Source organism: Sparus aurata, chromosome 8 (assembly GCF_900880675.1).
Source record: "Sparus aurata chromosome 8, fSpaAur1.1, whole genome shotgun sequence".
NCBI classification, from domain to species: Eukaryota; Metazoa; Chordata; class Actinopteri; order Spariformes; family Sparidae; genus Sparus; species Sparus aurata.
This window is the reverse complement of record NC_044194.1, coordinates 15852878-15866783: the sequence shown is the minus strand read 5'-3', so window position 1 is coordinate 15866783 and position 13906 is coordinate 15852878. Positions and strand designations below refer to the sequence as shown.

General features: G+C 41.7%; 1 protein-coding gene across 1 annotated transcript; it reads left to right on the top strand.

Moving 5' to 3' along the window:
- Positions 1-542: 542 nt before the first annotated feature.
- taf3 (TAF3 RNA polymerase II, TATA box binding protein (TBP)-associated facto) lies at positions 543-9097 on the top strand. The gene is made up of 7 exons (XM_030426285.1): positions 543-904; positions 1346-1588; positions 2043-3871; positions 3954-4036; positions 4904-5174; positions 5260-5366; positions 8208-9097. The coding sequence occupies exons 1-7, from the start codon at positions 739-741 to the stop codon at positions 8320-8322; spliced, it is 2814 nt and encodes a 937-aa protein (XP_030282145.1). The 5' UTR covers positions 543-738; the 3' UTR covers positions 8323-9097.
- The last annotated feature ends 4809 nt before the right edge of the window (positions 9098-13906 follow it).

Genomic DNA, 13906 nt, shown 5'->3' with positions numbered 1-13906 from the left:
GAAAAAACAATCAAGTTAAACAGCAAAATATCCTACTGTAACTACTTTTGAGACGTGTACTAGGAGTGAATGGGAATCAGATGGGGTGCTAGGCTGATGTACCATTCTGGGTGACAAGACTGAATGAAAACACTGAATATGTCAAGAACATATTCAAATCCCTGCCTGTATTATTTTTAAGAACACAACAGGAAATGAAAATGAAACCACAGTTTTGCCGTTTCACTTCTCAAGTTAATACGTTTTCTTTAAATTAGATACACTTAACTAGAGAGCCTTAAGGCTCTATACCCTTAACGCCCTGCACAACATTTATCTTTAAATAAAAACTGAACTAAGCTGAAAGTTATGCAGGGACAGGAAGCGATGACCGTTTTCTTCCACTTCAACGTGACACAGTGGATGTGAACCGAAAACCAAAACTGGTAAATACCAGAGCTACTTCCTCCTTCCTGCGCATCGTCGGACGGTGACTGAGCTGCTCGAACACAGTATAGCTGTGTCGGCAGGCCGCGTCTTCTGCGCATGTGCGATCTAGATTTCGGGGATGGGTCTATCGATGGAATCAAGATGGCGACTCTGGCGAAAGCGCCAATATATTTACTGAAGTAGATGTCAAAAATTAACCGCGTTAGCGGGTTTTCTCAAGCCCCTCGGGGGTTCCGTGAAACATGAAGACCAGGAGGATGTTTTGGAAGAGGAACTGACCGGGATTAATACCGTAACTAAGTCAGCGAGATGTGCGAGAGCTATGCCCGCTCGCTGCTGCGTGTTTCGGTGGCGCAGATCTGCCAGGCTCTGGGCTGGGATGCGGTTCAGCTCACTGCGTGCGATCTGCTGTCCGATGTGCTGCATCGATATATCCAGCAGTTAGCCAGGGCCTGCCACCGCTACTCTGAGCTCTGTAAGTGCTTTTTTTGGTACCCCGATTACTTTTTTAAGCTATAAACTTGAAGTAGTCGATCACGTTGTTGTTGACTGGTTGTGTAGCTGGCGCCCCCTAGCAAAGGTTGATGTGTCAAAAAGTACAGTAGCAATGTAGCTAATCAGCTTCTATGTATGGTTATCATAGTGGCCATGGTGCTATTCTGTGGTCACAACATCGTGAGTAGAAAATGTCACGTGATTTCAGCACTCCGGGTATTATTCGTACAACGATTAAATCAACCTGGGACCTGTTGAGCACTACTTCTTACTTCAGGATGAATGTCAACATCAGTCTGGACACCTCCTTTTATATGCACTACAATCTCTCTCAACGTCATTATCAACCGTAGAGTTGTAGTTTAGTGAACATGAGGTTATGCTGAGTTTTAATGGCTTGTTTTGTGATCCTGCATTTCAGATGGAAGAACAGATCCGGTCCTGGATGATGTCAGCCAGGCCTTCAGACTGCTGGGGGTGAGTCTGAGCGAACTGGAGGACTACGTCCACAACCTGGAACCTGTGGCCTTCAACCATCAAACACCGCTCTTCCCTGTTAGCAAAAACAATGTCCTGCAGTTTCCCCAACCCGGAGCCCGAGATGCAGAGGAAAGGAAGGATTACATTCCAGATTACATGCCACCCCTGGTCTCTTTACAAGAAGGTCAGTACATATAACTGATTTATGTTCATCTCTGAGTGTGTGTGTGCTGTCAGTGTTTACCACAGGTTGATGAGTGTATTTTTGATAAACATTATGATTGCAACTAAGTTGATGGAATAAACATAATATAAATGAAGCCTGACTTATCTGAATCTAAAAAATGTCCTATGTTGCCATGTGGCTTATAATGATGATTATTAGTTGTTTTGTTTTTTCAAAATTTAATCAAAAGCTCGCAAAAAGTTTAAACAAAGACTCAACATTATAACTGTAATGTAGGAAGGATTGATTTAGACTATAGTTTCCATTTTAGCTAGACTTACGTAATAATCTGGCTACTGCGTATACAAATCCATGTCTAGTAAGATTAGAAACATGTGTTTTGGCTGTTAAAATCCTTGCAGGTTTCTTCAAAACAGTTCCAAACTCATATTTTCCTCTTTTTCCTTTCTAGAAGAGGAGGAGGAGGAGGTCCTCGCTGACATGGGCACCTCAGCTGAAGCTATGCAGGTGGCACTGGAAGAAGACGAGGAAGACATGGACGAAGATGAGACTGTCAACGATGAGAACCACCCACTGAAGAGGCACTTGGACAGTCCTGATGCAGCTTTGGGCATGATGCCTACCTCCAAGAGACCACGCATGTACCCTGGCCTCAGCCCAGAATGGGGGGTTGAGCCCAGGGAGCCCCTTACCTCTCTCAACCCTCAACGTGTTCCCCCAGGCATGCTGCCTTCTCATGATAGCCTTGACACCTTGTCACCTGAAACACCTTCTGGAGCGCTGCCTTCCTTCAGACCTCTGCCGGTAGTACCAAAACACTCGGATCCAAAGGGCCTCACCACTCCAGGAAGAAAGCCCAAGGTCTCATCTCCCGGCAGACAACGGACTAAGTCCCCTAAAGGGGTCCTTCCTGTTCCGGTGGGTGGTAGTCCCATCCATTCTCCAAAACCGTCTAAGGAAAGGAAGAAATCCCCAGGAAGGACGAAGAGTCCTAAAAGCCCCAAGAGCCCAAAGATGGGTTCAGCCAAAGCATCCCAAACCCAGAGCAAGACAGATGCTGTGCATAAACTACCACTGTCTGCTCTGAGTGAGCGGATGGGCAAAGAGAACATACATATGCGTTTAAACATGGAGGACAGGGAGTTAGCTGAGGGCCCCTTTAAGAAACTAGAGCCCGATAATACAGCTATTGATGACTCCATTGATGCTGTGATTGCCAGAGCGTGTGCTGAGCGGGAGCCTGATCCTTTCGCTTTCTCCTCCGGCTCTGATTCGGACAGCAATGGATTCTCCAGCCCCAGGAGGTTGACCATCATGGAGCCCTCTACTCCTAAACTCCTGATTGGGGCAGGCAACTCTATAAAAGACACGTCAACACCACTTCACCTACAGGCACATGCAGGCCTGGGAAACTGGACTATGGATGATTCAATCAATGAGGTGATCCGAAAGGTTAACCAGGGGGGTCCGTCAGCACCCCCGCCAAACCAAGGAGAATATGTTTCCTCTGGATCAGCTTCACCACCTACTCCTGAACCTCTGCTCAAGGTGTTTGAGGAGAAGAACAAGATTGTGTCATCAGTAGAGGTGAAGAAGAAGCTGAAGAAAGAGCTCAAAACTAAAATGAAGAAGAAGGAGAAAGACAAGCCGAAAGACAAAGACCGGGAAAAGGATAAGGGCAAGCTGAAAGAGAAGAACAAGGATAAGAACAGAGATAAAAACAAGGAGTTTTCCAAGGATGTCAAGATGCCCTGGAAGGAGTTTGGACTGAAGGATGACGAGCTCTTCGTTCAGCGAGACTTTACTCTGCCTGAGGGCTCCATCAAGATTAAAAACCGAGATGGAGATGCTCCTAAGAAGGAGAAGGAGAAACACAAAGACAAAAAGAAGGATAAAGAAAAAAGTAAAAAGGACAAAGATAAGAGGGACAAGGGTAAAGATCGGAGCAAAGACGACAGGCAGAAACAATCTGCGTTGGCGCCCTTTGCTATTGGTGAACTTCCACCCCTATTCAGCCCCTCTGCCTGCCTGCGCATACCCTCCATGCTTCCTCCTTTGGCCCCGATCCTCCAGGATAAGGAAGTAAAGAGCAAAGAGAAGGACAAGAAGAAAGATAAAAAGGAGAAGAAGAAAAAGAAAGATAAGGAGAAGGACAAGGAGCGGGAGAAGGCCAAAGAAAAGGAGAGGGAGAAAGAAGAGAAGAGGAAAGAGAAGGAGCGGGAAAAGGAAAAACGAGAAAAGGAGAAAGAGAAAGAAAAAGAGAGAATTCGGTTGGAGAAGGTAATGGTTTTTTGTTTCGGTATGTCATACTGTGTCTGTGTTGGAGTCGTCCTCAAATTTACCTGCTCCTTCCTGTCTTCAGGTGAAAGTAGAGACTCCGGCAGCCTTACCGTCTCCAGTCATCCCCAGACTGACGCTCAGAGTGGGAGCAGGCCAGGACAAAATGTAAGCACTCAATTAATTTTTCAGGTGACACTTTTGGTCGTATTTCTTCAATCATATCATTTCATGTTATATGTTGTTTTGTCACTAGTTTTAGAAAAAGAAAAACATTTATGGCTGTTGGTTTCTGCAGCTGTATTATGATGAGACTGGGCTGGGAATCGAAACTCCATACTCCCTTTTTTTGTTGGAAATGACATAATAGCTGTAAAAACTATAAAGTACCTTAAGATGCCTGAACTGTGCTCAGAATCATACTCTCATAAAATAAGTTAACTTATTTTTCGATAAGGTATTTCCTAATTGAACTCAACATGTTACGAGTTGTATACTGTGAAACTACTTAAATTAAACTAGGCTTTTTGTTACATAAAAGCAGTGTTGTAGAAAGTACCTTAAAGTCATACTTGAGTGAAAGTTAAGACATCGTGTCACAATATCACTTTGGTGAAGTTGATTTTCAGCCATGATGATCCAATATTAACTATTTTTCTGATTATCGGGAATAATCTTTATTCTCATTGCTAAAAATTAAATCAGTTTACAAATGTGCTACTTTGGCTCTGCTGCAGCGTGTATACTGCAAAGTAAGGAGTGAGTAAGTCATCTAATAAGTGGTATCTCAAAATTGTACAGTAAAAATAAATATAGTACTTAGTTACATTTGATCATTGGGAAAAAGCATTTTCGTATTGCTGCTAATATAGAACAACTGCAAATGTAAAAGTTGTGTTTAATCAGGTAAGTCACACTGAGATTGATATCCCACTTTCAAGGGAGACCATTGTTATTCTTTACATTACAGATCTTACATAGAGACAGCATCCGTCTTGTATATATGCTAACCTAGTTATCTCTGTCCATCACCAGCGTTATCAGCAAAGTGGTCCCGAATTCAGAGCCCAAGACGCCAACACCCAAGACCCCCGCTGCCAAGTCTGGACCTGGGAATCGCCCGCGTACGCCCCCACCCCCCCCAGTACTCACGCCAATAGTGCCCATCCTGCCCCCACCCGCCTCTCCACTTCCGCCAGCTCCTGTTCCTTCATCGTTGCTTTCCCCTGCCCCCATGCTCTCTCCTGCCGCATCCCTCAAAACACCAGTCCGCAGCGTTGTGACCGAGACCGTCAGTACATACGTGGTGAGTGCTCATACTTGTGCGTGGCGGTGCACTATGATTCACCATAGTGTGTCATTAACTCCTCTGTGATCTGTATTCTCCTAAGATCCGAGATGAGTGGGGAAACCAGATCTGGATTTGTCCCGGATGCAACAAACCTGATGATGGTAGTCCCATGATAGGATGTGATGACTGTGATGATTGGTATCATTGGTAAGAGACTTGTTTTCTTGTATTCTTTATTTTATGACCTTATTTGTACCACGTTGTGTTTTTATGGTTTTTACTTTTGCATAGTTGACTGTTAAGTTTAAGTGTTACCATCAGCCTTAAGAAGAAGAAATACTTTTTTATACTTTATTATCCTTTTTTTTTTTTTAATTCACTGTGTTTTTACCTGTTTTGTGTTGTTATGATACACAAAATTGACAATTAATACCTCGGTTTTGGGGTCCACAGTTTTGTACATTTCTGGTACAGCAATGAAAATATAAGTAACGCACATGGAGAATATTTGATTTATTTTGAAAAAAAAAAAAAAATAGAAATAAGGCTCACTGACTACTGAAATGTTGTCCTGCTGTCTATCCATGAGTAGTGGCCAGTCCTGGATGACTGCAGCTTGTCCGCCACTCTAATGCACATGTAAAGGATCATTACAGTGAAGCTCTAGTCTGTAATAGGTACTGTCATGTGACAGTGGTGCCTGTAGTTTGACTTATTTGGTTGTTTAATGTACGAATAGTTTGCTGCAGTTTTTTTTTTTTTTTAAATCTTTGTTCAGTGTTATTGTATCTTACAGGAAAACTTTAATGCCTCCAAACAGATCTCAATGACACCTTCATCTCTGTTTGTCAGCTGTCAATTTTCATCAGTTGTTCCACTGCCAAACCTGTCCAGGTGGAACTCTCTCTTTAAAAATGTTAAACACTGAAACAACTTCATAAAGTCAACTTAATTTGACAGTTTGAAGGCTGCTTATGTTTCTGTGTTTCATTTTTGCTATAGTAGGGAAATGTTTTTGTCATTTAATTGTGAACAATATAAACGTTGAATGGTGGCTCATGGGCCATAATTCTTACTGTGACTTTCAAGTCCTTTAAAACTGGCATATTGTCATTAAATAGCAAAAAATGACATCTAAATAATATATATCTATAATGTAACATCATTAGAATCTCCAATGTTGGTAATTCCTGAACTGCAGCTTCTACCACAGTACACACAGAATATGTACATGTGAAGGCACATCATAGCGTAACTCAAGCTCATTTGACCCTCTGCTCAAATCCTGTATTCTCTACGACAGAGTATGGTAGCATATCCGCAGAGATAAACTCTCCTGTAGGGTTGTAGTGTTTTTGCTATAGTCTGAATCTGCAGCAAGAGACGCTGTTGTGAATTTTCGCTTTGCTTTCCAAAGACGTATCTAACTTCAGTTTAACAATGTCAGCATGGAGGTGTTTTTTTTCTTTTTCTGATAACTAACTAACCGATAAACTGTCCTGCTGCCATACAGTTGATCGAAATATCATGGGAAGATCCTCCAGTTCTGATGTCTTATTTGAGTTTGCCAGTTGGATAGCAGCGACACTACAAGCGTACTTGTCAGCTAAGAGACCTCAAAAATAGTGAGGATTCTGAAGCAAAAGCAGAACAATCTGAGTTTTCTGGTCTTTGTTCCTGCCATTTTGCTGACTTTTAAAGAATGAAAATATCAAAAATAATGAGCTCACTGCAACAGCATTTTTACCTCAAATACTTAAATACTTTCTTTCGATACTCAGGAAAGAGAGGCATCAGTTTTCATACATTCATTTATCTTTGCCCCTGCCCCTTGGAGAGTCTGTACTCACCACTGCCCTGAGTTTGTCGGCCTCTGGATGGTGATTCACCTTGGTGATTGACAGAAAAACTGATTGACAGATTTACAAAATGCAAGTTTCTTTGAAACTTTCTGTGAGAAACGGGGAGTTTTCTTTCCAATATGTCGAAAATATGCTTGAGTTTTTCTTTTTATTCTCCATTTTCGCTGTCCACTCATTCACTGAGGAGGATGAGCGCCAGCAGTAGACACTGCACTGTGCCAAAAAAGGTGCTTTGAGCTAAAAAAAAAAGGGGGGGAAATGTGTGAAAAAATGTGTCATAAATCGGTAGAAGACTGGCAATAAAGCACAGGAGAACATTGGGAGGGTTGGTGTGTATGACTCACCTGGCTGACCAGGCTTGGCTGAGTAGCATGCTGCGACTGATAAACAACTGGTAAAGCATCCTCACATTTTTTGGAATATCTGTAGGTGGCTTTTAGCAGCATATGTCAGATTTTCTGTGGCCAGGCAACATGACGGTCTCCCCAGGGTTTGATTAACAGTTTGTTCCATTAGAGAAGTCCTTTACAGCTGGAAAGATGGCCCTTGCATTAAACTGGGCTGTCTATGCAATAGAAAGACACATTGTTTTTTTTCAATTAGTGCTTCATGACCAGAGCAAACAGAAGAAAACAAGGTAAAACCTACTCTTTCTCTCTCTAACACTCTCACTCTATTACAGTACGCTAACAAAAAAGTATGAAAACAGGCAAGAAAGAGGCGTAGAAGAGTAGTAACAGATATTTGGTTTACAGTTGATCAGCACTGCCGAGTTTCATTTGGAGTTGAGTGACACGCCCCACACGCCGCTCTCTCTTGAGCCAACAATGCCCTTTGTGTCCGTTTATGCAGGCATACAAAAAAAAAGCAGAAGTACAATCTGTAGTTCACAGAACAGCCCTAAAATCCAGCAGATGGCATGTTCTGCGTCATTTAGGGAATTTCTGCTGGCAAAAAAAGTGCAAGCCCCTGGGTGCAGGGAACATGGAGAGAGTTTTACCACTGTGCATTTCCACATACTGGTTAAAAATCAGCAAAGTTCCCGTTCAAGCGTATTTGATGAGTTATTATTTTGTGCATACCAGACTGAACATCCTTTGATGGTGTGGGTAGAAATGTGAGAAACAGCTGCATCACCAGAGTTTTTCCATTAACCCCCAAATCTCTTCTTCTCTTCTCTGCTCAGGCCTTGTGTTGGGATCCTCACAGCCCCTCCAGAGGACCAGCAGTGGTTCTGTGTCAAGTGTTCCAGCAAGAAGAAGGACAAAAAACACAAGAAAAGGAAACACAAACCACACTGAGACTATGCAAAAAGCACATATTTTGGACTTTTTTTGGACTGAAAGCCATCACAGAACACTCATGGCTCTGCTGTAAAATAAAAAAAAAAGTTTAAATTGTGGCTGATGCTAATAACTGATGATTTTTTTTTAATGATGTCAGCCATGATGCTTTGTGAGATGTTAAGAAAAAAAAAAGGCTTTAACCAGCACATATCCAGCCTTAGTTCTCATATGGGCTCAGTGGTCCCCCCCCCCTTTTCACCTGTAAATCGTTTGCTTGTTGTTGTTTTTTTTGGGATTTCCAGCCGCAGGAGATCATGACAATTATGTTTGTAAAAGGACATCATGACAATTCTTCTCAGAAGAGAGCTCAACAAAGCAGAACCAGAGAACAACTAACATCCATCGTCTTTATTTCTGTTTCGAACCTTTCAGCAGTTTTTTTTCTGCAGCGTCATTGAAATGTCGTGTATATAATGATGATGGCATCAGGTGTGTATAAATGTGTCAATACCGACTTCCAAGCCAAGTGCATTTCGTTCTTAGGATCCTGACTTGTTAAATCCACTTTCAGATATTGGTTTTTAACTCAAATGATTTTCTGTAATTTCTGTACATTTTTTAAATTTAAAGTTTGTATTTTTATTTTTTTTTTTTCTTCATATGGATTTGTCCTGGAGTTATACTGTAGCTGTGCTTGTAATGTAATTCATTTCGCTGATATTTCAATATTAAAGATGAACAGTCTGTGTACTCACAGGCTTCAAAGACGCAAAGCTCATTACCATCAAAACTGTACTTGCATTTACTGTCAACAGCCACTGCTGTGCATTCTTATTTAAATTCCAAACCGGACGGACAACTCTACGAATACCCATGTTTCTCTGCTCCTGCAGCTGTTTGCTTTTGCTTGACATGTAGAATAGACTGGAAATATTTTTAACAAACTGATTTTGTTCCTGCTCATTTCAGACTTGATGGCAAAACATTTGTCAGAGCAGCTGGTTACAGATCAAGTTCTGGATCCTCCCTTGCAGCAGTCATGGTAATGCATTAGCACTTCACTCACACTGGATGACTGTCTTGATAGTCACGTTGCACATGACGGCTCATCTGAAAGGTTAATTGTGGATTGTGAGGAATGAATTTCTCCTCCTCCTCCTCCTCCTCCTCCTCTGCCATTTGCGACAGAGTTGTTTTTGCTTTCCCCTCACTGACCACATGGTGTCATTCTTCATACACAGACGGGTACAGCTCATGACACGTATAGACGCCGCGGAAGGCTCACAGAAAATGTATTCCACCACACTGTGAATGTCAGAAATGTAACAGGTGTCTCTCGGTTGATGCGTATGGAATCCTCATCTCGCGAAGCATGCATTTACCTAAAGCCAGCTCCAGAAGTGCCACCCTTCATAGGAGGACCTATAGATGACTGTAAACATGATTAATAGCCCCTCACAAGCTGTTAAGACGTATAGAATCGAGATAGTAAAGTGTGTCTCCACAGTTATCGGTGGACTTTCATTTTTATGATGCAGGATTTTACATGTGTGGTGTGACTTTTTCCATTCTTTGAAGTCAGGTGCACATGTGAACGGTTTGTAGGAGGCTGGTATATCTATAGCTGGAGATTTTAATAGCAGTCAAGCTTGACTTTACACACTGAACCCTGAAAGGACGAGATGTTTATCAGATTCTTTGTGCTTCTTTTTTATTTCTGGGAACAATCAGCAGACCAGTGTTGGCTGACTTCACACGTCTAGGTGGTTGATGGTATATAGCATAATGAAAATGTATTCTGGTGCAAAACTATTGAATGATTTATGAACAGTGGCAGCACTTTAAAATCAGTACTTTATCAGAGAGCTGCTTCTGTTTCTGAAGGAGCTGCAGCTGTCAGAGAAAAGCTCATTAAAGGAAAGGTTTGCCCAAAAATGAAAATTCGAGGCAAGGCAAGTTCAAATAGCAGCATTCAAACACAAGGCAATTCATGGTGCTTTACAGAGGAAAGAAACGCATTAAAAATAGGACATTAACAACATTTTAAATTTGCATTTACAATTACATTTGCATAGACAATAAAAACAAAATAAATGGTTACAGACAGAAAATGAAATAAAAAGACAATAAAAAACGAAAGCAAGCAAATAAAAAAAGTTATATTTAAATATGTAGCCATCTTTTTGGAAATCCACAGTAAACAGTAATCTTTTAAGACCTGATTTAAATGAGCTGACAGTTTTAGCGTTTTACCTCAAGTTAGTCTAGAAGCTTGATCCATACAGATGGGGGAGCATAAAAACCAAAAGCTGCTTCACCACGATTGGTTTTGATCCTGGGCAGACTAAGTCAACATGTCCCAGATGACCTAAAGGGGTCTGGATGCTACTTAACGTACAAGTAAATCAGAGATGTATTTAGGCCCTAGACCATTAAGTGCATTATAGACAAGTAGCAAAATCTTTCCTTTGACGCAGAGGAAACCAGCGCAGTGATTTAAGGGCCGACTTAATGTGCTCCATCTTCTTAGTGTTGGTGCTCAATCATTATCTATTCACTCTCATGCCGATGGAAAGTCAGATGTCAGTTTCATAGTCCACAAAACAAGTCTGGAGCTTCACAGCAAAACAGCGTTGGAGCATTCTCCTAAACAACTGAAGGAGACGGGGACTTGTTTTTTTAAAAAAAACATAAAAATGGCTCCATGCGGCTCGTCCGGCGTAATCCAAGTCTCCAGAAGCCCAAAATGATTTGAAAAGACGTTATTCGGACCCTCTGTGAGCTTAGCTGCTACTGTAAAGATTTATGCTTTGAAAAGGTTGTAAATAGCTTCTTTTCAAATCAATTTGGGATGTCAGTGTATGGAGCCATATTATGTTTAATTGTTATTTTATTTTTTATTTTTTTACAGTTGTTTAGGAGAATGCTGCAACACTGTTCTGCTGTGAAGCTCCAGAAACGTCACTCAACTTCGATCAGATTGAGTAAAGCCCCACAAGCTACTCTGGTAAAAGCATGGATTTGTGTATTCAAACTTGTTTTTAGATTTTTTTTTTCTCAAATTCTCTCATTTCTGTCTCAATTGCTGTTAAGTTTTAGGTCTGAATCCATGTCTGCACCAGAATACCAGCCAGTCCCTCTACTTTGGCGGAAAATCTAATTATTTCAGTTTTACCCTAATTTAACTGAAGGAAAATGTGGCACACCCGATCACTGGCTCGTTCAATGCCCATGGTGAACACAGTCACAGATACAGATCAGTCTTAGTTTAGTGATACAGGATTCAACCTCAGGCTCTTCCTTCATAGACTAAAAAGACTCCTTCACTTTTTAAGCCATGCCTTTTACTTATTCATCTCTCTCTCTTGCTCTTTGAGTGTGTTACTCAGAGACGACGCTGATGGAAATCTACTCAGTTGTCTTCCGATAACTAAGAATCAAAGAGGAAGTGGAAAAAGTGATGTGTGTCCAAAGTAAAGGGGAACTAAAAAGACTTCTGCCCATGCAAAACAAGCTGACATTTCAATGTGGTCGAGCTGTCTTGTCATGTGAAATGCAATCACTCATGCAAGCCTTCACGATTCACGCATGTCAAATGTTTAATAAATTGCATTTCTTTGACTTTCTAAAAACGTAAATGAGTGTCCTGTACTGAGCAGAGTCAGATGCCCAAATGCTAACTCCACTCAGGCTGTGGGCCTCTCGCTGTCTCTTCAGTCACACGTGCTGGTGTCAGGTCTCATGCAGTCAGAGCTTTATGCTAGCATCTGTTGGATCATAAATTTTACTTCCAAGTGCCGGTAAAGAGCGCTGGCATGTCTGACATAAAAAAAAGGATTAGCTCTTTATTTCTTATTAGGTAAAAAAAAATGTTGTCACCTTGTCCAGAGGCATCTACACCGCCTCAGTAAAACAGATTCAATGCTGCTCAAGGATATATAAACAGGTTTCTAATAGATTTTATGTCTTCACTGTGCTCTGCATGAGTGCGCGCGATGGAGCACGACGTCCACCGAGCTGTGACAGTTTCGGTTTTAACCCACGAAAACACAGACAGCATTTGTTTGTGCGATCATTCCCGAGGGAGCCCATGAGTGGTGAAAAGGGAAAGCTGATAAGCGCTTTCACTCATCACGAGGCCACCTGCAGAGCTGTAAATGTGTTGTTATTTCACTTATTTCATGACATGCATGAAAAAACACCACGTTTCCCTTCGCAGATGTGAACAGGATGTGGCTGTTTGTTTTTTTACGGCGGTGCATCTTTGCAGCTTTAACGTTGTAACACATATGCACTTCATGCAGCACTCATATACCATTTTGTGTCGTATTACTTGACGTCTGGAACCTGTTTTGAAGGGAAAGCATCAGTGCACACGTGACATTATCATACTGAGCATTTTTTGTGCTCTTACATGTTGGTAGATCAGAGCAGGAAGAGAGACCTTCAGTTATTTTGTGCTCTACATGGTGCCTGTGGCGCTGACAGTCATACTAAGCAGCAACGCATCATAAAGAACTGGATTTCGACGCCAGTGTTTAAAATATTCATGTGAGCAGCACGAGCGGAGCTGAAATGAAGAGCATTTTGTGCTGCGATCAGAGGAAGTGGAGCCCCTTCATGCTGGTCTTCTCAGCTATGATACCAGCACACACCAACATGACCCTGTTTTTAGATGACTTTCCTACTAGATGTCATGTTACTCTAACAGGACACAGCACCTATGGGAGAATAAGACCTAGATTCAAATTCTCCTGGGTTTTGTGCAAAGGATATTGTTACAAATGACTATCACATTTAAAAAATCGGATGGCATAATGACAGGGAAAAAAACATGCCTTACGAGAGGATATGTGTTCCGTGGCTTCAAAAACCGGTTTGCCTCCATCACACTCACAGATCCCTGGCTCAGAACGCAGGCAAATGAGCTTGGCCCGATGCAAATTCATGTACAAGGCTTTCTTTGATAAAACTCTGTTCTCTAGCTCTAAATCCTGTCGTCGGTTGATGATTATGGCTTCCAGTAATTTAATTGTAATGTGGAGTTTCCTATCCTGGATCTTTCTGTAGATGACATACTGCTAAATTTCATTTGAGTACATTGTGCTCTGGAATTCAGTAGCACGCAGTTGAATTCACTTTCAAACACTGCAGGTGTTTCAGCGTAGATTGACTGCAGTCTGAAATTGTGAACAATGTGTGCAGTACTGTAGTCTGTCCTTTTTTTTAACAAGTACTAATGCTGACTGTACAATGTTTGCTCATATTCTAGGAGGCTATTTTTGCCTCTACCTACTCCAGAATAATAACCACACGGGGTTGTCATGGAAAGCTCTCTACCTGTCACCCACAGGTTTTTTATTAGACAGCTCATGGGGGGGACAGTGACATGTACATCCACACAGGAGCAGAGGATGGTTACCTACAATGTGTGCAGGTGCTCAACAATGAGCCTACTGTTTAATATTCGAAATAGCTGCCGGTGTACGCCTGGCCTTGGCTTTCATTTGGAGCATTTCACTAATTTAAATACATGCACGGAAGCACATCACTAAACCAGGACTTATGGATGAGATCTTTTGGCAACTGTGTCGATGTT

Excerpts from the sequence above, each read along its gene's own strand:
- taf3 (XM_030426285.1), top strand. The coding sequence starts at position 739 with ATGTGCGAGAGCTATGCCCGCTCGCTGCTGCGTGTTTCGGTGGCGCAG. Across the intron at positions 3,872-3,953 it reads AGAGAATTCGGTTGGAGAAG|GTGAAAGTAGAGACTCCGGC; the intron begins GTAATGGTTTTT and ends TCCTGTCTTCAG. Across the intron at positions 5,367-8,207 it reads TGTGATGATTGGTATCATTG|GCCTTGTGTTGGGATCCTCA; the intron begins GTAAGAGACTTG and ends TTCTCTGCTCAG.